The sequence below is a fragment of the Pholcus phalangioides genome, unplaced genomic scaffold, assembly GCF_987345545.1.
Source record: "Pholcus phalangioides strain wild (caught in Gottingen) unplaced genomic scaffold, Ppha-v1.0 ptg000039l_1, whole genome shotgun sequence".
NCBI lineage: Eukaryota > Metazoa > Arthropoda > Arachnida > Araneae > Pholcidae > Pholcus > Pholcus phalangioides.
Window position 1 is genome coordinate 2,436,540 of NW_028301625.1, and position 26,135 is coordinate 2,462,674.

At 37.0% G+C, this 26,135-nt stretch overlaps 1 protein-coding gene across 4 annotated transcripts in view; it reads right to left on the reverse strand.

The window, feature by feature from the left end:
* LOC149065459 (uncharacterized) overlaps positions 1–26,135 on the reverse strand; it is an 85,084-nt gene that overhangs the window by 21,345 nt on the left and 37,604 nt on the right. Inside the window, exon 1 of one of the 4 annotated variants that reach the window (XM_089253564.1) lies at positions 2,942–3,098. The exons of the other annotated variants lie outside the window; for them this stretch is intronic. Coding sequence (XP_089109690.1) covers positions 2,942–3,014 — 73 coding nt within the window. The 5' untranslated portion in view covers positions 3,015–3,098. Of the gene's footprint in view, positions 1–2,941; positions 3,099–26,135 lie in introns of those variants that run through there. 4 annotated transcript variants of the gene reach the window in all.

Consider the following 26,135-nt stretch of genomic DNA (forward strand, 5'->3'; position numbering starts at 1 on the left):
CCATAACAACGTCGTGAGCTGTCGGGCAAAGAGACGCCCCGGTGGGCAACCCCTACCAGACTTTAAATACTAGTAACACAATTTTGTATCCTTGTATGCTGTACTGAACATGTTTTTTTTTTACATTTTTGATCTTATGGACGTGAGACCTTCCTTATGTACTTGCTGTCCCTACACGGGAGGCTGATGTGCAGCGCAAAAATTACATTCAATGGTTAAGATATCGTGAACAAACAGAGAGAGAAATACGTGAGTCGTGTGAGAGAGAGAGAGAGAGAGAGAGAGAGAGCTTTCATTCATATACTATACATTTTTTTTAAATTTTCAAGCATTTTTTTCAGCTCGCGGAATGGTTCTTAGGGACCCAAGAAATACCAGAAAGCTTTTACTGTTTTTAATTCTTTCGGGGAAAGAGTTTTCTTTTCCCTCTACGCAAAATGTGGTTGAAATTAAATAACAGGGCAAGAAGTAAGTGCTGTACAGACAAATCTCGATAAGTCGAATGTGTATAGCCGTCGACAAAACTTAGAGTTATCGTTATTTCGATTTACAGTATCGGAAATTCCAATTTCGGAGGGGGGAAAGGAAGATCTATTAAAATTACAGTGCTATTTACGAATATCACATTAATAAAGCATGTCAAACTACTAGAGATGAAGAAATTCGCAAAGATAAATTATTTTAATGTAATTATATTTAATTATTGAGTTCGAATATTCAGAAATAAACTAGACGTACATACTGTATTGTGGAAAAGGACGTCTACTTCATACTCGTATAAATGAAAGGAGTTTTAAATAAAAAAAGTGTAAACAAGATCATTTTCTGTCGAAAAATCAGTGATTTTGGACTCCTCTCTCTCTCTGCTGTTTCATTCTTTCGCGAGAAAGTTATTCACTTTCTGCAAGCAGACAAGTAAATTCGCGTCGACATTGAAACGTTGAATCTCACAACACTCTCCATGAAACGTTACACTGTATACCACCACCGCAAGACCAAAACATAATCTCCGCCTCATCAGATATTTGCATTTACCAATGGCCAAAGTCGCTTCTTTGTTCGAAGTAGGAGGAAGAAAACAAGAATCACACACACATCTTCGTCCTGTGAATCATCTGAATTATCATCTTTCTCGTGAAACGAATTAACAATGTCCACATTAGGCATGTCATCACAAATCAGTACCATTCATCTGTGTTAAGGAACGCATCTACATTTACGTCTGCATCGAACCTAATGTATTCTTCATCCTGATGGAATCATCCAATTCCGGCAAACGATCCATAGTTGGTACATTTTGATCACCTAAGAAAAAATTCCACACATTTTTAAATAATTGAAAATCGTTTGCATCATGAAAACCACACCGTTGTTCCTCTCTTTCACTGGAAGGCTAAGTGTTATTTTTTAAATTCCTCTCATTTCCGAAAACTTTGAGTTAAGGGGAAATTTTAATACTAACAATACGAGAAAAAGTTCTGGGGGCCGAATGGAAACTTCGACTGAAACAGATTATTCGAGTTATCGGAGTTAGACTCATAGCGAATTGACTGTATTTGCAGGCACGTGATTAAGGAAAATTTTCTTGGCTACGGACGCACAAGAATCCCTAATTTTCATAAAGTTCGTGATAAATGGGGAAAATAAGGTGGAGTAATTCTTTTAATCAACATGATTTTTGACTCACCTGATAATATATTACTCGTAATAACAACACGAGTACTTTCAAAAGGAAAATATTCAGAGAATCATCTTTTTTATTACATCCCGATGATTTTCTGCACTCGAGGTCTAACTAGAAACCAGTCTTTTTAATTCCAAACAAAAACGTTCTACAATTTTTTCCGTATCTCTTTTCACCCAGAAGTTGGTGTTCTAACCGCTCTGTGTGAGGACCTTCGGCGGTAGCAATGTACTTAGCAATCATCTTAGCGCCGGTACGGATATTAAGAGAATGATTGAGGTGGTTTTTTTTCCATTAAATGTAATATTTAATTGTTGAATTTCCTATAAACTCCCAATTTCAGAGCATACAAATGAATGAAATCATTTAAAAATTTGCATTATTAGTTTGAGAATTTTTTAACTTTTGAAATTAAAAATTTACATTCCTGACAGAGTGTTATTCCGACGGGTTGAAAAACTTTAAAATTTTCAAATCAACTAGTACTATTTACCTTAGAATTAAAACTAAGATAGTAGTATTATCAGTGAAAATAGACAATTCAGTTGCAAAGGTAAATTTCGCAGAACAAAAAATTTCCAATCGGAAAATATTAGATAATTAATATTAGCATTTCATGGGGACGTTGGATAATACTGGAAGGTATTCGATGCATTTAAGCAGCCCAGTGAACGTTTCAGAGCACGTATATGAGGTTGCAATCACGAAGTCAACCATAGAAAATGTAAAAATAACAAAAACTAATAATTTTATGCAACGAACTGTGTGCGTGTGTGCGCGCGCGCGCTTTTTTCACGATCACATAAATGTATGGCATCAACTGCCCAAAATTACCAACGACATAGAACCTAGCAATTCAGCTACTAAATTAGAAGTTTTACACTAAATATAAGAAAATCGGTGGATTCATGAAACAACGACACATCTACGAACGAGAAATACTGCGCGCTCGATCATTTATTCGATAGTCTGACACATCAGATGAATTCGTATATAGCCTGGATATTGTTAATACAAGCAAAACATAATAATGAAAATGGCATCAATTCTTCAAAACCACCAACGAATAAGATGCTAGAGGTTGAGTTTCTAATTTGGAAGTCTGATTACTTATATAGGAAACTCAATGCAATTATTAAAGCAAGAGTACACATCAACGAACGAGAAATATCATCGAGCGTACATGATCTCTTTAAACTTGTAGGAACACAGAGAAAACAAATAAGAGCATAGGAACGAATATTACAAATGCCGTACCTTCAATCCTCAATGATCGGTTATTGGATGTCCTACGGGAAGAACAATTTCCAGCCCTCCAAAATACCAACATCTATAGGCACGTTATATCTTCATCTGCCGCCAATTCGTGTTGTATGTATGTAGCTGCTCCTGCGACTCTGGTCGTCATAGCAATGAGCTCCTCGATCAATTTCCGAGAGGATAGCAGGAAATGGGAACCAACCAAAAAAAAAAAAAACTGGAATATCATGGGGACCACGCATGCGTCAATCCAGAGTTTATTAAGGGCGGGGTGGTTTTGACAGAAATTGTATTCTTTTCGCCTTTTTCTACCTCCAGTCACGCTTTTTTTTTGTAACACCTTAACATCCAATTACGAAATTGTAGACATAAATTTCCACGAATTTATACGTACATATAATACACGTGTGTGGGTATATAGCGGAGTGGAAGATTGGACATACACAAGAGAAACACGAGTTCTCTTTCGGAGACTATAAATCCGTACTGAAAGCCTTATACACAAAAGTAACTTCGCCGAGAATACTCAAGTATAGTATCTTTAGAAGGAAGGGAAGCGTGGAGATGAAACGTGATATCTATGGTGAGATGAAAAAAATATTATTCTCTTTATCTATCTACCGTGTTGAAATGCTCGGTTTGAAATTGAAAAATTTACGATGATTGTGCGACCTGTTAAGCGTGTAGTAGAGAAAGATACGTCACATCATCCGTTGCAACGAAATCAAAGAGAATGATTCATACCAGAGGTCAGTGATTCTTATTCTCACATGATGACAACGAAATCGATTGGTATAGAATCTTCTCGACATCATATTCCACTACGATTTCAAACATGGTGGAGAAATTCGAGGGACGTACGCAGATTTTGTTTATACATCTCTGAAAGTTCCGGGATATGAACAAACTAATGGGAACCCAATATATTAATCAATTTTATTTATCCATCTTTCTTGAGTATTGAGCCCGGTAGCCTGTAACAAAGACATTACTTTATTCAAGACATGCATTTCCCTGATACGTTTGCATATTTTTCTGTAAAATTGAGCTTTAAAGTGAACATTTTCGAGCAATTGTGTTCCATGATTTTAAACCTCGTTTGTCGGAATTGCGGTGCCTCGAACCTTCCCTATACATTACTAATTTTTTTTCCATCACGAATAAGTGTTTTTGATTGATAAGCTGGATTTCGTTATGATAGAGCATGTCTAGAAGATGAAGAATCAAAAAAGCCCCCTTTAGCTGCGAGTCTCCAAAATTTCCTTTTTACAAAAGCCATGGTGAGGGAGGAAAACTAAATGATTTACTAAATAAACGGAGAGTTTCATTGGCAGTTGTGGCATTTCCACGGCCATATTTGATGATGGAAAATTTATGATGGAAAGTTCTGAGAATGGTGCTTCGAAATGTGTCTAGAATGTAACAGGTTATGAAACTTGGATCCATCAATAAGATCTACTTGCAAAAAAGTAGCCTCAAGTTTGGCTCTTTGCAAATGAAGAGACGCCGAAGAAAGTCAAGTGCTTTAGAAGTGTAGAGAAATTCCATCAAATGTTTCTTTTTTTCACTAGAAAAAATTGCCATTTGGTCTCTATTCTACTAAAATGAAGGTGATCAATGCCGTATAGTGCACATTAGTTTCTTCACCAATAGTGCTTTTTTCAGATCTGTAAAAGACGTCCAAATACAAGGGACAGACTCCATCTTGAGAATAACGCAGCTCAACTTGCACGAAGAGCAATGAAGTTTCTGAAAGAGTCAGCATTGGACTGCTGTAGCATCTACTCTCAGTAGCTTTTGATATAATTTCTTATAACATCTTAAAAACAAAGCTCTTGGGATCTGTGGACATCCCCCCCCCCTCTTCTTTCTAGTTACCTTACAGGCCGAAAATAATATGTGGTGTCCAGCCTACAGCTCCAACATCAGTTAGAGTTGGAGTTTTAGCTCCTTCATTGGATAATTCGCCTATTGTTTCCTTCGAGTTCGTTATTTGTATAGTTGGTGTTAACAGTTCACACTTGGCCTTGTGAGACTCTTTTCTGTTATTGAAATGAAAGAATCTTTGAAAATCCAGCATTTTTCTATTGCACAAGATGTTGTCACCAACTATACTGCTCTGGTCACCAACTTTGAAGGAAAAATTAATGGCAAACGGCTTTAATTCTTTGCTTTTAAGATGAAAATCTGCATCGAATATCACAACGTCGACAAGATGGAATAAAAACAGTCATATATCAAATGCTAGTTTTTGTATCTCGAAACTTTTAGAAAGACCTCTGTAAATGTACTTATAAATCGAAAATCAAAATGATTTTATCTCATGCCGAAGAAAAACCATAATGACTCAAATAGAAACGAAGCCTCTAAAAACGGAATCCAGTTGCGGGTGTAGGAGTCCTATTAGATCGAATTATACATCAATAATGTTCTATATGCATCCAAATCGAAATGTCTAGACAGTATACAATTATTTCCCATAACCAAAGATATTTTTATTTCTTGTAACGAAAGCAATACGAAAGGAAACAGAAATGAAGGGGGGGCCCGTGCCCGTAAACCGCATCTCAGCGTACGCGACAGAGCAAACAACTCTCTCTACCTTATTGGTAAAAAAAACAGAAATCCTTGGGAAAAATCTCTCTCAAAGACTCTCTCTCCTATACTGTAGTAATTGCGTGTTTATCCGTGGATAAGCAGAACTTGAATCAAGAGATGAAAAAGATCATGAGGCATGAAATTGGGAGGAAAGAGGAGATATCGTATCCGCTAGAGCGGAAGATGTGACAACAAGAGCACTGCAGGAAAAAACCACCACGAGGAAAGACAAACTACTTACAAAAGAGACAGACAGAAGCAAACACACTGTGGTTCTTTGGAGAATCATTACCCGCACCGAAAGAACCTATTAAATTCAGGACACTATGAATCTTATCGATCAATTTTTAGCATGCTTTTCGCTTCCAGTCCAATAAAAAAACACAAACTCAATATGTTCAGGTAGCCATGAAATCAAATCTCGAACTTCATTTTAATGCAAATATTTTTTGGAATAAAAATTATATATATTTATATATATACGAACTAATCATTCCCTCTCATCAAAGAAACTACAGTTGATTATATTTTCCGAATACTTTCCGATTCTGTAAGTTTTAGTAAGAATGTTTTTTGTATCTGTAGATTCAATTAATCTAGGTCAGCGGTTCTGAACCGGTGCTCAGCGGAGCAGGCCATTTTATAAGAAATTTAAACTGGTGGGGCACTCGAAGCAGAGTAAAGCTCCAGTGTGTTCGTACAAATGACATAGCAAGCGAAAATTTAAAATTTTAATAAAATTATTAATGAATAAAAATATTAATTAATAAAAGTATCAACTAATGAAATTATTAAACTCATTAATTAATTATAACTCTATCTCTGTGCTAATGCAAAACAGGGAGGGCGACGATGTACAAATTTGAAAAAAAAAAGCATGCCAAGAAAATCTATCAGTTTACAGAGCGAGCTACAATCAAAAATTGTGCACAACGGGGATAATGACACATTGTGTTGGCATCGATTCAAAACAATATAAAAAACATACTCGAGGTAGAAAATTACTGCAAGTACAAAAGGAAGCAAGATGACATTGTATAGCATATGCAGAAAAATTATAGCGTTTTTCAAAAAAGAGGTTCATCTCTTATCGAAAACAACTAGAAACCGGACTTCACAAGAATGAATTTTAATCAGTATTTGGATGACCATGTCTCGTATTTTCCAAAACATTCTTGTATTTTCACGTGATTTAATAACAGACTACTAGTAAACAGGAAATTTTTTTGAAAAAGACAAACAACTAGATGGGTATTTTGTCCATCCAAGTGGCCAAGAAAAAGACCTGATCTAGTTGGAAAATAACTAAGTTGTCAACACTGTTCTAGCTTGAGCAGACTCTAAAGAAACACATGCAAACACTTAAACTTTAGAATGGAAATTGTAGATGTTGATTCCTATCTTTTTCCAATTATAACAAAAACAAACCAAAAAGAACACAACCAGAGACAAAAAAACAAATATTCAATTAAAAAAAAAATTGCGAATAACAAAAATTCTGAACATGAAATTCCCGGTTATAATCATCTCAAATTTCATCTTACGTTATACAGCTTCTCCTAAAAAGGCGTTGACATATGATACCCCAGGTATTGATTAGTATTTTTTTGTATGGTTTGTTATTACTGTATGGCCCCGCTTGAGAGTAGCCATTGGCTAACTTCATCACAAAGAGATACTGTCACCAACACATCCCCCAAAGACAGACCACCTCTTTAATTATTACAAACATTTAAGATTCAATAGTGACGGAATCACTCTTTAAGTATTGTATACTCACATAATGGGGTTCAGTATACACAGGAACACTCATAAAATCACAATACACTTAATAAGTTACCACAATACAGTTAGAACACTTGTTAATACGACTCTCATTTATACAGCTTTTATTCATTCATTATACACATTTGGCTCCAGTCGCAGTTTATTCCTATACATATTAATGTTAAAATATTTAATTTATTAGACGCACAACATCAATTACACGGCGGTTTCATTTCCCGTAGGCTTATATCCCACAACCCAATGTCCGAATTTGAATGGTTTTGAGCTACTACACTGATCTATCTATATTAATCTAAAATAGAATGTTTTAACCTCGACATCTGACGACAACCCAGTAACTTGAGATCCTTTCTACTCCCAGGATTATATAACTAAATCGTTTTCACTTTAATGAGCATCAAAAAAAAAACCCCGATCAATTATACATATCCTTCGCCTCGGCCATCCTTCTCCTGCTCTTTGTCTGACTTTTTATGAGAGCAAAAGACCTATTCCAGAGAAGTCGGTCCCTGGAAAACTTATCTTTTCAGTTGAACTTTCCTTTTAATTCTTGGAAAAAAAGATCAGTCATAAAATATCTGTCTCACGAATGGCGAAATCTTTTTTTTTCGACTCCTTTCGTATTGGTAGAGTTTGAAGTGGAAACTGCTTCAGGAAAACAAGAAAAGGGCTTTGCCCCACCGGTAGTCAATTTTTATCTTCACTGGTAGGGCAAATAGAAAGGCTAGTGGGGCAAAATCCCCACCAGTTAACATGTAAAAAAAAGGCTTGCCGCGGATCCCCCGGCCGCTCGAGAAAAATATAAAAAAACTAAATTAGAAAAAAACATATATAAATGTTTTTGAATACTAAAAGTAAATCAATAACTTTGATAAATAAATAAAAAAATATGCCTACGGGGCTCCGCCATAGACATCATACACCAGAAAGGGCTCCGCAAGTCAAAAAAGGGTGAGAACCGCTGATCTAGGTGATGTGTATACGACAGGATAACTTTTGTAAAAGTAAATAATCCTTTGCCTAATATAATAACAAAAGAATACAAACGGAAAGGTAAATACACCAAAAAAAAAAACGAAATCCCTAATGCATTTCGACATTCTGCGGGTGTCGTCTTTAGAGGATAAATATAATATAACCACTATCACAATGACCGGGGATACCACTTGGATTGGATACCGAATCTTAACTTTCGGTTTCTCAGAGGAAAAATATACGTCTGTACAAGTCATTCTGACCACGACGTCTGACTTGTACAGACGTATATTTTTCCGCTGAGCAATCGGGAGTTAAGATTTGATATCTAATCCACGTGGGATCCCTGGTCAGCGTGATAGTGGTTGTATTATATTCATCCTCTGAAGACCACACCCATAGTGTGTCGAAATGCAATAGGAATTCCATATTTTTTCGGTGTATTTGCCTTTTCGTTGGTCTTTTTTTGCGAAGATAACTTTTATCTGGGATTTGTCCCTCAGAACTGCAAATACTCCTAGTTATTCGGTGAAAATAATGTCATGGCTCGATAGGAATTTCTCAGAATTCAAAGTAATCAGATGAATCACGTGGAGTAATTCTAAACGTGTGCTTCAGTCTCTTCTTTTGTGCCTTGCGATTGGAATTCGTGGTAGTACGTATTCATTGTAATCCACGTGCCCATGCTCCTGTTTCTCTACCAGAGAATCAGATCAAAAATATCACATTACCCAGATGCAGCTTGGCGAGACATTTCTCGTTATCAACGGCTTCTCCCTCTCGATTTGTGCTATTTTCTGCTCTCGGTATTCAATTAAAGTGAAACTTTAGACCACCCAAATCCCTACAAGAATTATCTGATCGAATGTCATAATGACATCGTTTTCTCTGTCTCTCTATTGTCGCATAGTCATCAAAATCTCGTCGCTATTCACTAAATTTCAGACTTCACTCTGAGCAGAATAATACCAACTACTGTATATATACATATGCATCGACAGCCAAAGGGTTGAATCTTCGATGCTATTTGCAGCGATTAGTTAAGCCTCAAATTCTGAGAATTCATTTGGGTTTATGGAAACTGTATCCATTGTCAGTTCCAAATTACTTGATGGCAATTTTTGGGAAGAGGAAAAAATAAAAGGTTCCATTTTATATAACAATGAAATAAGTAAAAGCGGAAGAAAGCGAGAAAAGAGGCAACCGCGTGACCTTCGGCCGTATAAATGCCAATCATTACGTAACATTACACACATGTACCAACTAAAAACCATCAAGTAAATAATAAAGAGAGAAAAGCAAAGCCCAGACTGAAAAACTTAACAAGCTAATGGAGGAAATAAAACGCACTTGAGAGATTGTTGTTGTTTCCTCACGTTTTCTCGTGGCTTTCATAATTTCATACACGCGTTCAGCTGTCATGTATCATTAATCTCTGGGCTTTCGTGCACGCTAACAAACCTAATGCCAAATATCTCTGCAATAAATCCATTCTTGACATTCAGTACATTAAATGAGAATCCACGAAACGAAGATAACATGTATTGAAGAAAATCACGTTCTTATACTGTATGATGCCAAAACTCAAGAAAACTAGTCATTATGGTTTCAGACAATATAATTGTTTGAATTTAACAGTGTCTGTGGATCCTCTGGTTTATTTACAGACGTTGCATAAAGTTTTGTGTTGGTTATGAATAATACTCGTCACACTCGAAAGTTACCACTAGGATCTTTAATGGCAGTCGCGCCTTAATAAAATACAGGGTTAGCATGGGTGGAGGGGGGGGGCATTCCCCCCAGCGTCAAAGGTGGAGTCGACTGATCTAATGTATATATGTATATAAGAATTGACATCATCATCATCGTGCCCCCAGACTTCCAAGTTTATCTCCGCCTATGAGGGTTAGCATAAATGAATGGCCGGATTTTAAAATTTTATGTTTTCAAAACTAATTACACATAATATAATCAGTGATACATAAGAAAATAAACAAAAATATTCCAAACTTTTTTTCCAGTGTGTTCAATGTGTGAACCTTCCGTAGCACGACAAATATCTAATCTGTAATCAAGTTCATTCCACACACTTTGCAGTTTTACACTGTGTTTTGTGAACGGTTCTTAATTCTTTCGTTTCTCAACTGTTAATGGTTCTGATGCGTTCTTTAAGTTCATTCAGTATTTTCGGCAATGGTGGTTTATAAACAATGAACTCAAGGTATAAGACCACATTTCTTCTCACTTTTGTATAAAATGGTACAGGAGTGAACTTTAAAAAAAAATTTTGATAGGAAGTCTATCAAAACGATGAAAACAATAATAAATTCTGCACTACCTAATATAATTTTGAATGGAAAATTCATTTTTATGTCAAATTTTAGGCAAAATTCATGTAATATTCGAAACACAATTGCAAAAAATTCTATGAATGGAATGTTTTTTTTACTTTCACAGTAAAGTTAGCTGGTGATGGTGCAGGTTATGAACCAAAATTTAAAGGATTGTATGGTATGCTCATAAGTTACATTCAAATCTGTTAATGTGCGAGTGAATTTTTTGAAATTTCATTTTACATATCGTACATAAAACACTGTAATTAGATAATATGTGATAGAACTTAGATTTTAATTCATAACTTCAAAAATATATAACAAAATATACAAATACAACGCCACAACAGGCAAATTGCCCAACGAGGTGGCTGACTTAAGAACATCATGGATCCCCGAGCCCCCCCCCCCCCCCCCCCAGCATCGCTATGGATAAAACCAACTTTTTGTGGCTCTCTTCCAGAAGACCACCATCAGTAAAAATTGGCGACAAATTCATCAAAAAGCGATCAAGATTCTCGGGGTGACATTTGATGACTAGCTGAATTGGTACAGCCATATCGCCACAATTTCGACCAAAATTAATGCCCTCATGCCACGATTACGGTGCTCTACCGGAAAGGAATGGGGCATCAGCACGTCAATGCGAAGAATCCTATATATGACAGTGGCTGAGAGGATCATCGCGTATGGCACCCCAGCCTGGGGGTATCACAATAACGGACGAACAGGGTAGACGTCTTGATTCTACCCAACGTGGTTGCTTATTGTACATCCTCAAAGCTTACTCGACGTCACCAACAAACACCCTGCAAATCCTGGCTGGTCTGCCTTCACTAAGAGATATATCGTGAGGATAATCACCGAATGAACGAGACACCCGGCAGAATATCCTGATGATAGACAAATATCTAAAGACCCGACTGACACGGAACTATGTAAAAATTTTAGATCTGATTTTCAGAGATTCGGGTTGAAAAAACCCTTCCAACAGAGGACAAGATGAGAGGAGTTGGTGTTGCAGATCAGTCATCTGGCTGATGGTTGGGGACAGAGTACAGTGATGAAGGCAGATGGCTCGGGAAGTTTTCGTTGGTCTCTTGCGTGGGTTGGGGGCTCGATGGCGAGGTGCCGGCGGGCGATCCGCCCGTGCTCCTTGGAGGAGGCCGGCGGGGTTTCCGGGGGCTTTGGGGGGGTGTGATTGCCGCGAGTCGGAGGCGATAGGGGCCTTGGCGGAGTTGGTTCCTGTGGCTTACGGGCCGGGGATTGCAGTTTTTACATTATGGCCCAGCCGCAAGGTAATCTGCTTCAGAGCGGGGGCCATGTTTGGTGTTAGTGTTTGTGGTCCTTTGCGTGGGTCGGAGATCCAATATAGCGATGCCGGCCGGCGTTCGGCCTGTGATCTTTGGTGGCTGACGGGGCTTTTTCTTTTTTCCAGAATGGCCCAGCCAGTGACCATGCACTTGTCAACGCTAAACTTCATGCTACATTCATTTGCCCATGCTCCAATCCTGTTTAAGTGGGTCTGGAGCAACTCCCTATCGCTTTGATTCCCGACTACCCCCATTAGCTTTACGTCATCTGTGAATTTGCTAGCGATCCCATCGATACCCTGATCGAGTTTATCGATAAAAAGTGAAAAAAGTACGGGGCATATTTTATGAGCGTACTGGATCGTATGCGGTCTTGATGAGTTTAAACTTTAAGTTCGCGTGTTCGATAACCGCGTGAGTTTCCAGCAGGAAAGAGGGCTCAGAAACGTCATCGGCATTAGTTGAAATGCAACAAAGAATACAACCTGACCACTGGCGCATTTTAATATGATTGGGTTATTTAAGTCACGTGTTATGATCCAGACCCAAATCTGACGTCGAATGGTAAATTAAGCTGCGTTTCCTTTCTTTAAAAAATGGCCACTATACATACATTATCTAAACACCCTACTAATTACCTAAAATAGTATCACGTAAATGTATTTTTCTTTCTTTAAGTAAAATGACATTTATAAATGAAAAAGTTACAATCCACGCATGTCTTCATATCCTTACATAGTTTAAATTCAAAAGAATGGAAAAGGAAAAACTAATTACTTTCATTTGAATAGAACGAGTTGATTTAGAGCGAGGAACGTTATGGGTAAAAATCTAATAGCGATTCTCAGTCCAAAGAGGTTACTGACCTACCATAGAGAACGTTGGTCAGCGTCCGTCCAGAAAAAAACAGCAAATAAAATGACACGTCAATATGAACACAGAAATATTGGTGACGACGAGGAAATAGTGTAAAACATGAATATATTTTTTGTTGTTGTTGTCCAAACACAATGAAACACATTTTGAGACATGAAATGACCGACGCTCATTATGAGGAACATGACCTAATTATTTATTCTAAAAAGAACAAGGGAAGCGTCATCAATTTTGTTTGTGTGTGTGTGTGTTTCCGTCATTGTTATTGTTATTATTATTATTATTACCAACAAGAAGTCATTGGTTTGCCGATTTCAAAACCGAAACTAACTTGCTCAAACCAATTATTAGTCTTAATGTAAAATAATCACGATATTGGAAAATCCCATCTTGTTATTGTTGTCGTGACACCTTTTTTTTCAAACAATGTCTTGGGCAAGTTAGAGGACAAGACATCTACTATACAACAGAATTTCCTAATAATAACAACCCGAAACGTAACAGAAAGAGAGAAAGACATACATAATATTAGAGTTACGATAATTGGAAGTTCTTGCGCAGAGACGTTGTTAGAACAGATAGATAGATGGATGCTATTCGGGCTGCTAGACGGAGGAGATATTTCAGACATTGTCGACGTGCATCCAGTAATTGTCATCGAACAAGGACTGTGTCACCCGTCACCGCGGTAACTTCAGAAACGTCTGTTATAAGTTTGCAAACACTGAGGGCAATCAATTCTAGCGAACGAGTCGGAATTAATGAGACACGCAGACCAAAGGCTTTTATGGATAACGACGATGACCGATGCCCAAAACAAACATAACAACAACTACAAACCATAATAATTATCGGTAACGACGACGACGATATTCTTTTGATAAACGACAAGCATTTACAATGAAAACCTTGAAACCAGGCTCAATATTCGAAATGATATAAGGATTAGTTTTTTTTTTAACAGTGGCAGAGAGAGAGAGAGAGAGCTATATATATTTACTTACTAGATACGCAAAATGCATATATGGTTCTAAGTTTTGCAGGCTTTCGATGTAGTCACAAGCATTGCGTAAAATGTGGTTTCAGTGTTATAAAAACTGTAAGATGCCAATCGCACTGTTCTGTTGATGGTGCAAAATGAGTTACTGCCTGAAAAATAACTGCAACCATTCTGAAGCGAATGCCGCGAGGTCTTCGTCTTAGGTAAATCGTATTAAGAGTGCTTGAAGTAAGTACAGTATTGCGAGGACTTCAAATGCAATAGCGGACTTCAATAGCGGATGGTAAAGAATTTCTCAACCCCAGCCATTGTAAAAATCAAATATAGGTTGTACTGCATGCACTCTACTGTTCTTGAGCATCCTTCAATGGAGAATTTTACAAATTTTGCTACTACTTTGCTTAATAACACAGCTGTGCTGCACATTATATATATATGTATATATATGTGCATTTCTCTTTTTCTTCCCTCTATTTAAGTTCTTCAAGCATTTCATGTTCACAACACACGTGCGTACTCATATTGTCATATTCATGTTGCTCACCGAATAAGTTGCTAAGCGAGATGGCACGGGTGATCCCTAATTGTAAATATTCCCCCCACACAATATTCTTATTTTGTATACTTTCATCAGACCCATTGGAGTGAGTGAACTCGACCCAATAAAACCGATGCTGGCCCACAAGTTATCAAACCCATTTGCTCACCAACAAGATGTTAAGCGAGATGACTCGCTCGATGAATATTTTATATTACACAATAAGATACTAGTTTTGTTTGTTTGTTGTATCCTATGTATATAATATGATAAGTGTACGATAACAGATGAGATGGCATGAGCCCCTTCCAATTGCTTCTAAAATGTACCTTCATTCCAATATATGTACATACATCCTTCTTAAAGAAACCCCGGAACTTTTCTCCAACTCCCAACCCCATTTCGTTTGTTATCACCACAAAATTTTGTTAATCGCGACAGTACTTAATTTTCCGGGGAAAATATGTTATTGTATGTTTGTTATTTTTCTTTCTTTTTTGACTGTAAGCAAAGTGTTCCAGACTCTGAAACGAAGCTAGGCTGGAAGAGATCTCGGCAACGGGATAAGTTCAGCGGCAAAGTTTTGGCTTTCATTCATTCAGCTGTGCTGCACAACCTCTCCCACATTTCAGTTTTATTCAGTTTCGCTGTGAAACACCGTGACTGTACTTACGTTAAATCACTAGTTCACAATAACCTTTTTTGTTGCGCTTATTGCGCGCGCACGAATCGAGAATGAAAATTTGTCTATTTTTCCTTGGCCTCTGATTCGACATCCAAAATAACGGTGATGTGCCATTTCAATTAGTGGCCTGATCACTTGTTTCTGACTAGAAAAGGTTACCTCACCACACACACATAGTCAGTAGCGTACGCAAGATTTTGCCAATGGGGAGAGATTTCAACTTTTTTCTTCTCTTCCCATGAGGGGCGGTTCATTTTTTAATGCAGAAACACACCATAATCTCGGCTCTGAGGATACCTCCTCCCTCACCTTGCGTAAGCCAATACACACAACAAAAGCTGTCAAGACAGTTAACACGAGAAAATGAGATCACCAAGCCATAAAAAACACACACAATGAAAATTTAAATAAAGTGGAAATATTCACTTATAGCAACAAAACATACAACACCTGTTACCTTCTTCTAAAATATCCTTCATTCTAATATATGTACATTCATTGCCTTTCTTCTTCCAGCTATAACTAGTGATAGTGGATTTTCCTTTCCATTACATTTACTGCATTACAATTCACCACAATTGACACTTGTAAAATAAAAACTACAGCTAATTATCAATTTTGTCTGTCATTTTCGTTTTTAGCAGCATCAAATCCATACGAATCGGCTACTTTTGTTTAATTTACAATTTTGTTGTCGAACAGTGTAATCAATAGAAAAAATCTGAGAAACCACTAATTATTTTGAATATGGCTATTCATAAAATATTTAGTTTGATTGAAAGTTTCTGATTCAATCGTTGTTATTATTTTACTGTTTCCCCACCACACATACACAGTCATCTCTCTTTCTTTTCAAGTTATAATTTTCACATCCGTCATTGAAGCTTTTTTACGCGTAACAGTTTCGAGAAATTTTAAAATAACTCAAAAGATATTGCCCTGTTTTATTGACCAACATGTGATTTAATTCTAAAGAAAGGGTAAAAAAACGATCGCGCAGTAAACACTATGCACTGTATGCACCTTTCTTTAAAATATTTCACTTAATAGTGAGGGAGAGCAAATTACTATATTTTGGCAAAAAGTGTTGATTTGGTTAAGTAACTTATCAAATAGATCTCAATTGGTTAACACTTTACAAATCTGATGATAAATTTGCCAATATATGGGCAAAGCTAACACGTAATAACAAGGTTATAACATCACACTGTATGGAGAGAAAAGCACCAATAGTAAAGGACGAAGGCCGAAAATACTTGGCTTCTAAAGGTATTTAATATTTCAGTTCATTTTCAAAAGCTGCAACACACTTACAGGGGTACAAATTTTCTTTCGTTCGGTGTTTGACGCGTAACATCATGAAATGACACATCACAAAAATTCAAAACATTATAACTCCTAAATATTCGTCCGATCCTAAAACGCAAAACACTTTTCCACATGAGTTTTCACAAGAAGTTGTGTAATTAGTGGGCGGTCGATGGTACTCACCCTGTATATTCTTAAATACCTAAACGAAACGAAATAATTGATTTCGATCGATAAGATAAAGGAGCATCTTTGGACAATGCATTAATTCTGCAATGGAACTGTAACATCGTATGAGCATTTGTAATAACTAGAAAGATGACTTCTGTCACAGTTTGATTCACCAGACACTTCAAAGGAAATAAAGAGAGAATAAAAACAGAGATATACAATAGCCTTTACGCCTTGGTTCGATAAGTTCTTTGTTGAAGATTGGGCAGGGAAGCGCTTTGCACATCACTAGACCCCTGAGAAAGTGAGTGCTTTTTCTTTTTTTGTCCTTTTTTTCAGATGGACAGAGATCTATGCTCTCTATTGTCAGACTGCAGATGCGAGATTCAAGTTACATCAGCAACGCAGAAAAGCTTTCAACTCGTTGAGTGGTTACGAAACATACTAAAGTGAGAAGCAAGACTGTGGGCTTAGCTATAAGAGAAAAACTTTATAAATGTATAAGATAACATCTGGAAGAGAAAGAGAATATAGGGATATGTTCTTTTGAGAGAGAGAGAGAGAGAGAGGCAATGTACTTCACACGAACACCACACACACGCACTCCGACATGCTTTCCTGCCGCATTTTTGTTTTTTTGAAAATCTCGTGGGTGTGGATCAGGGTCAAAAAGGGTCATTTTTTCTTAAAAGTAATAAAAATACGAATAATAATAATAAACTGACGATGAACTTCACTTTAACCTCTAGATGCATGGCTGTTTCAGGAAGTGATTGGGACAGAACCGGAATAAGTCCGAAGAGAACTAACTCTCAGGTGGATTCGTGACCCATATATACTGTGCACTACGAACTTGAGTCTAAGTGTCTAAAAAAAACAATTGGCTTGTTTTGCCGTAGTGTAGCAACTTTATTTTAAAATATTGAATCGATTAGAATACCTGTTTGTTTTTTTTTAAATCAAGGTCAAAGCATTGCTGGAATGATGAGATGATATATGAATGCTGGATGATCATAAGAGATGAACACCTCTCTCTCTGCATTGTTACATTATAACTCAAATCAATAAATTTGCTGTCGAGAAATTGTAAAATGAATGAACTACACTGTGCTAAAATTAAAATTTTCTACAACTCAATATTGTGACTGATGCAGTCGTTAACTTCTTTGACACACTTCCCTGAAAGGATTGAAATGAAGCCATTGAAGAGGCTATATCCTCATAAAATTAAAAAGTCCGTATCGGGAACAGACTCCGTTTCTGTGGTTTTTCCGAACACGAAAGAAAACGCTAAAAAACATATTAGACAAGGATTCATTTCAGAAAATCTATGTACTTAGCAATAAATTTACTTTGATTTATCTATTACTAGCTGATACCCGGCAACGTTGCTCGCCCGTAAAAAATTTATACAACTTGTAAATGTATAGCTTATTTGTCATGGCAAAAGCTAAACGATTCGGAAACTGCAATCGCTTGAAACTGAATAAACTGAATGGCATTTGTGATAATTGGGATACGTGTAATGAAGACGCGTCTTCTCCTTCGGCACAAATCCGGTTAGAATCATAGCTTCAACGATGTAATTGTGCAATTTCTTCACGCAGAGTCTTGGTGTCTCCAAATTTCTTAAAAGAATTATAGGTGCTCCGAATTTGAGGGTCAAGTTATGCGGTGGCACACCCGGAATATCCAAAGAGTTCAGAAATTCTGCAGGATACAGAACTGTCTGCGCTGAGTCTGTGACAGTGTAAACCGATTTGTAAGATGTGGAGTCTCCTGGAATAAGTTTTAGGATTTTTTCGTTGATCTTGTTCACATTGTCATTTTTCGGTGCCAGAATCGCTCTCTCACAAAGCCACTCATGGTTTCGGTGATTTTGTTGAATGTTGGTGAAGACTTTGTCTGCAAGTTCTGGAACTGAGTTTAACAACTGGCAAAATCTATTTGGGAGCGTAATCAGTCCAGTGCTTGGATCTACGGGAATTCTTCCATTGCCACATTTGATGTGAAAACGATAGCAGTGCTGAGTAATTTTGCAGTTGAAACTCGCATATGTTGGTGGATAATAATATTTTTTTAACTTCGTGTCAGAGTGCTGATGATTTGAGGCAAGCATTGAGTTCATCAGCTGGCGTTGAAAAGTTTTGTTCTCAGTTTTGTCGTCGTAGTTGTTGTTCTCTGTTGTTAGTGAAGTATGTCCAGCTTGTGCAGCGAATATTATTCAAACGCCTTTTAAGCATTTTTTAAATTGAAACTGTACCTCTACGATGGGCGGTTGATGAGATAAAGGCCACATTAGCACTTACAGGCCACCCTGTATATAAGTTAGCAAAAATACCCGGCGCTTCCAGTGTTTTCTTCAATTACTGGGAGTATTAGAAAAGAGCCAAACATTATAAAGGAATAAACTGTTATAATGGCAGCATTAAAGATATGACAAACCATTATAAAGACATATACACGTATGAAACGCATTATTGGGAACCATGGTAACCAAAGTAAACTTTCCGAAAGTGATTGTTGAGGCCCAAAACCATTGTTGTCCGACAGTTTTTCGCCTATTTCGGGCATTTGCCCAGCTCTGACGAACTTTTAAAGTAGCCTACGGTTCAATCCCGGTTCTGTTTGGTATATATGCAAAATCTGGCGACGATCGGCCTAAAACTGTAGATTTGTATGAAGAACATACATACATACATATATACTGTACTTTCACATTTATATATAAGATAAGACGTATATATTTATTCCCATTAATAAATAAAACTGCATAACATTGTCTATTTAAATAGTCAATAGATACTGTCTCTTTTTGGCATGAAAACGTCTTTAATATAGATGCCGAGTGTGGGGAGGCAATCGCGACCAAATGAGCCAGTTTGTCGAACTAATTTCTAATTTTAAACTTCAATAACTCCATCAAAAAAAGACATAGCGCTACCATCTTGATTTCATTTTAAAGAGGAAAAATGAACATTTCTGTTAATACTATTTTGATATTTGTGGCGGCCTAATGTCAGGAACTGCGCACGTGCGAAGTGAACCAACCATTTTCGAGTTTTCGAATTCGACACGCGTCTATAAACGGGATCATATCCCAGAAACTGCTGTCCGATTCCAGTGAATCAAATGTTGGTTTGAAGAGAATTATATGTGCTATAACTCGGTTTGAGTTTGCATCTTAAACACTTAAAAAGATACAAGTCTATAAATTTAAAAAAGTGTGAAAATTTCCGGATTTTTCAAAATATCGCGATACATCAATGCAAAGTACAACCAAAATAAGAACAATCGGGTACGAATACGTAGAACACAAAATGACGAAGAGAATGACCACAAAATGACGAAGAGAATGACCACAAAATGACGAAGAGAATGACCACAAAATGACGAAGAGAATGACCACAAAAACGCCGGGTCCGAACCCAAAACCAACGCGCAGTACTGTCGCTAATATAGGAAACGCCAGCGCGGTCGGGTAACACTGATGGCATCTGACGGGTCTGGATCAAGTATGGCTGTGTATTTCGTTACTGATGAAATGAACAGTGTAATGGTGGTCGACCCAGACCCATTGGACCCACTTGGTATTCCCAATGCGGCGGCGGGGGCCCAAAATTGTACTTTCACAGAGGCCGACAACTACTTTGAAAAAATGTTAGGTAGTGTCGGACACACACTGCCGCAGTTAATTTCGTGAAAACGTCAATTGTTTATAATAAATTTCAATTATAATTTTTTTTGATCGTTTAATTAATTGTCAAATTACATTTATTGAATACCGGGTGGTGGTATAAGAAGTTGGATACATATGGCTTTGAAAATATTTGAATACCTCTTGAAAATATCAAATCTATACAAGTTTTCCCTTGCCTGGTTGGTTTTTCTAAATCATTCACTAGTTCAAGTTTAAATAATTTCTGAAGGTATGCACGTAAGAGTTATAAATTTTCATCTAATGTAAGAGTTTAAATGTAAGTTGCAAATGAATTAAACGATTAAAAACACATATAATTGAAATTTACTATAAACGATTGACGTTTTCACGAAAATAACTGCAGCAGTGTCCGACACCGTCTAACCTTTTTTCTACCGGGCACGTCGGTTTTTTCGATTTGCTAATGAAAACAGCTGATGAAAAAACAACATCAGAGCCGAGGAGATAATTTTTTCGAATCTAAGAAATCTTCCACTCATGTTAAAGAAGCGTGTTGTCAGCAAGAGCCACTGAATTACAAGCGTCCACATTGGTGAATACACCACACAACTTCGGCTTCCTTCATATTTCATCACTTCGGCCACAGGCGTTAATTTCAGAACATAATTATGGTTTCAGCTCTATCCCAATTTAACGCAATACGATAAAGAAGCAAAAAAAAAATCGGTTGTGAAACACTAAATTCAAGCACTAAAAGCAGTTGATAGGTAATTCAACATCGCATCCTGCAAGAAATTATCTAATTATGCATCATTAAAACTTGGGAGGAATTTTTCAAAAAAAAAAATTGAAGATTTCACCATTATACTGTTGTTGAATGTTATCAGAGTTCCATTTGGCCTAGTATGAGAAAACGAATCAATAGCAATGATTTATTCATGTGCAGGAGCTGAAATGATGAACATTGGAATGATTCGAATTCGAATGAAGAGTCATTAGCAAATTACTTCATCAAAAAGAAAAGAAAAACGAATAAAGATTTACAAAAGAAAATTTCAGTTTGGCTAATTTGCAATAGAAGTAAGTCTTGTTGGTTATGGAAAGAGAGAAAACTCTTGGATTTCTGCAGCTTTAATGACCGACGAGAAAGTCATTTTGTTGCGTCTGCAATTCCTTATTCGCCCATTACCCAAAATCCTTACTATAAATAGTAGTTTAAGAAACAAACTCGAAGATGAAGAAGAAGTTTTTAATCTACCAAATTGGCCATCTTATATATTGCAAATAAACCTCGCAGTTGCTCAAATCCAAATGGACTTTTGGAAAATAGCGGAAAATTTCGAAAATGGCTCGACGGCATCTTTCTCAAGTTGTTTTTGTTAGCATTGCAAGCTTTAATACTGAATCAGTTGGAAAACACGATGGCGTAACACGCAAACGTTTTGCTTTTTTTTTCTTACGAAAATTTTTCATTAGAATCTAACATGTCGAGAGACAAGAAAAAAGTCGCAATATAACCGACTGCTTTATATAGGTACTAGCATTATACTTCCATACTAACGTTAGTTGAATTTTAAACAGTGGCACTGTTGAAAGATGTGAAATATCAGAATGCGCATTATAACGAGGGTGTACAGCAGGGGGTTTTCAACCTTTCTCAAGTTGCTAGCACTGCCTATCTATATAAACTAAGAGCACCTCACGGTAATTTTGGCATACTAATTCCTGAAGTATGCATTTAATTGTAATCCTTGAATACAATTTTTACAGAGTATTCGATTGGAGCGTGATCGAGTACTCGCGAGCACCAGCACTGAGCATATTTGGTGCTTCGAGGAGCACCATAGTGTTCACGAGCAACAGATTGAAGATGGTTGGTATACAGTAATCTTTCAAAAATAAGAATTCCTTCCTAAAAAGCAAGAAATATATAGCCTAACAAGAAAATAAATTGTCGATAGGTTATCGAATGGTTGTTCATAATCTTTCAAGAAAAGAATACACTTGAACGAGAATAGCAAACTGGTTTTAATAACCAGTTTAGCGAATTTGTATAGATTTCTCTCGCAGCGCTTTTTTGGCATTTATAATATTGACTTGCAAGCGCCAAAGAAGAACGGAACTAAAGGAACGACTAAGGACATGGAAAAAAAATTGATGATAAAAACCGATTGGCGCCAAGACAACACACTAGCAACCCCGAAGAATTCAGAATTCTCTCCCGTATCTCCGCACAATTAAATTCCCCTTTACAACTTTTTTCCAAGTTGGGCACCGAAGTCAAATCTAGGTGTTGGAGAAAATTATACCAAGCGAACACATAGCCAAAAAAACAAGACCGACGCCAGTAAATATTTCAGTCGATGGCTAGATGAATACGAAAGGTTTCCGCAATTCAATTGAATCACATAATGAAACACAGCATATACATATGATAAGAACAATAAACAAATGTTTCACACAAAAATAAAATAATAAAAGACTTAATAATATATACAGCCATATGAATGGCATAATGTACGTAGTACAGACTATATCCGTCCAAAAAAAACACCCGAAAGTAGTTCCCGAAAACCACGTAACCGTGGAAATGACCATCACAAAGTGAGTACTTGTCGAAGTACAGCTATTTGATGAAGATTGATAAGGTTCCTTTTCAATGTCTAGAGAAGAAGAAGAAGATAGAAAATAAGGTTCCACGGACGATGATGGATCGGCAATGAATTCCTATACAGGCCAATCATTAAGACGAAGCCATTTTTTTTTCGAATATAAACACAGATAATCGTCAAACGACCGGCTCTTGACGATCCTTACGCAAGTTAATACCAAAAAAAGGCAAAAAATCGTCATCCCTTTACATTTACTGACTAAAAAAAAAACACTTCACAAGCGACATCTTTCTCCAATATGCGCTTCTTTTAAAAGATTGATAAATTATCGACCGAATTGAAAAATTAACTATCCATATTTCTATATATTTTCAATATATTTCTGCCATCAATTACATTATATGATAAGGAAAAATTAAATAATAGAGAGGGACTGAAAACGTCTCCTTCGTTAAATACTGTTTTTTCGTTTGGAGGCTCTTCATTTCAGGTGGAATGGTCATATTTATAGCTCAGATCAATAAGAACCACTTAATGTACCAAAAGACATTTTGTGATTTCGTGGGGTTTTTTTTCGAACAAATACAAGGCCACAACAGGCAAAAATGCCCAACGAGGTGGCTAAGGAAAAGGTGCCCATAACAAATAAGGATGTCATATATTTATAAAATACAGCAACCCAATTAAAAATGCAATAACAAAAACTAAAAATGATGTGTACATGATAAAATATAATACAATGCCCACGTAAAAAATATTTGTGGTTGTCTTATCTAAGTATGGATAGCTTCTAGAGTTACCCCAATATGTTTATCGTATTTCTTTTTAAACGTGTCAATTGTGTTTGAATTTACTACCTCCGGGGGTAAGCTATTCAGCTGACTCGGCTTTTTTTTCAGAATGCTTTCATACATGAGGACACGCCGGTTTCCGATTCTGCGAGTCGACGCCGTTACAGATTTGTTAAAAAACTTGAAAATCAGATTTAGAAGTTATAAATTATAACCAATCCACTACGGCACCGACTCGCGTGTTTTATGTGCCCTAAGTATTGCATAAGTACTCGAAGGCAGTGGTTCTCAACCTAGATGCATATGGCTCCCTTGCGGTACTGGGGCCCAAACGGCTGAAAATTAGATGAAAGGGGAACCGTGACAAGAGGTGAAGGGAGCCACAGGGAGATGTAAAGAAATCGATGCAAATAATAAATTATTTAATCGATGTGTCTATGGAAGAAATAAAACTTTCCAGTGAAATCTGGTGGGAAAAAAATGCGACTACTTTTGAGAATCCAGCAGAGCTGTCCACGGAACCAGGGTCATCTCAATCCATGGAGCCCCTCTGAGCACGACCCAAGGCCTCATATTCAAGGGGGGGGGCCTACACGATGAGATCTGATACTATGATTTTCAAATGTATGTAAATATGTAAGCTGCTACTTCTTCAGCTAAGTAAATGGGGGGCCCCCGAAACATCACTTTGACCGAGGAATGAAGCATTCTGAACTCTTTGTTTACATATTTTTCACAATTCCTGTAAACTCGGGAACAGATGCGCTACCCGTTTCGTGACGTCTAATTTCATTATATTGCCACTAGCTATAATCCCCAATTCTATTCAATATATTGTAAACGCTTCCGCACTCGCGGCAGGATAAAAATATTCACAAAAGTATAAGAAAAGTGATATTCTGAAGTTAAGCGATAGGTGGAACCGACCTGGTGAATTATCATTGACGAGCATCGCATTAACCGATTTTTTTTAAAGGATGGCAGTAACGTTGAACTTCCCAACTGTTGCTTGTCACATAAAATAGCTACAAATTCAGCAATTAGCTCGTGATTATACTTGAATTCGAGCAATGTGTACTTTTCACAGAAAAACGCAACTCCGAGTACACGTAACTGTGGATTAGCGTAAATAGAGCTCTATTACTTAAATACACTTCCCCCTCCATCAAACCAACTTTATTTTCTTTACCTTACACGACCAAATCTCTATTAACATCCCCAACTAACTCATCTGCTTCTAGGAACTTAACCACACACCAGTTATTACACGGGATCAGTTTTGAGGAAAAAGAAAGAGTTTCACTTTTTGTGACGGCGTTCTTTCCCTCACAGAATTTCACAGCTATGCTCGCTAAAGAAGTTTCACTTCAAAAATTTTGTTCATAATAATTAAGTTTCGATTAAATTCAATTCTAGAAGCAAAAAGGGTCTTACTCTTGGATAAGGGTAGGGACGCTGGATAAGACAGGGAAGCCATGAAAAAGCAATATAGTTTAAAGGGGCCCACGAGCTGAAAAGGTTGAGAAACACTGCTCTATATAAGGTACTGCTTCCACCTGCGGAAGGAAAATGACACTGTAACAACCATGCAGCACATGGCTACATAAAAAATCCTCAAGAGTATTTTGAGTCTCGAATTGAACGTAGATGTTTATCAATCCCTCAAGCCCGGAGGAGATTTAAATGTATCCCATCTCGTAGGAGATTAGAATGGAATCGATTTATTTTATGCAGATGTTTAGTTAAAAAATTATAACTTTTAAACTAATCATTGAATGAATTTGAAATTTTTTATGTTTATAAAATATATTATATAGTATCACCAATATTACCCAAATTGTTTTTTTTTTTTTTGTTTTTTTTTGGTAAAATTCTTTCTATCACGGCCCAAAAATCGGATTTATAACTCAGCCTCGTTGCTGTAACAAAGAACTACTAACTGAATTATACAGGGACTGTTAGCTCAAAGGGACTTGAACACGCTCTTTACAATAACAATTGTACAAGGCATCCAAATAGCTGCGTCCAAACGCCCTGCTCCGAACTCTCGTCGTTGTTGTCAGGAGACAAATTTTGAACAACGTGATTGTCAACTGGTTCCATTCGCAGAACGTAAGTTTTTAAAAATATACATGAGGTACGCAACAAATTACGTACCCCAAAAACTAAAAAAAAAAAGTTTCGTTTTAATTAACCTCTGACGCAGAGTTTTGATAGGAAACAAAAGGAAAATTGCGATAACCATCAATGGACAACAAAAAAACCACCCAAACCACGCTCAAACATATAATCGTGTAATTTTTTTAACGGTGTGTGTATGTAATACACCAGCAGGAATGAGTGAGGGATGAGCACTAATTTATCTTGCTCAGAGCAAAGCCTTGTTTAATTGCCCGGCTAATGAGCACAACTCGCGAAAACGTGTGATTAACAGACAAATTAGGATATACTTGGAACAGGAAACCGCATTAGCCAAAGCACGTGCGCGCAGTTATCGCATTGCATCCGGAAATGTGTGCAAGTGATGCTTGGCAGCGTTAAT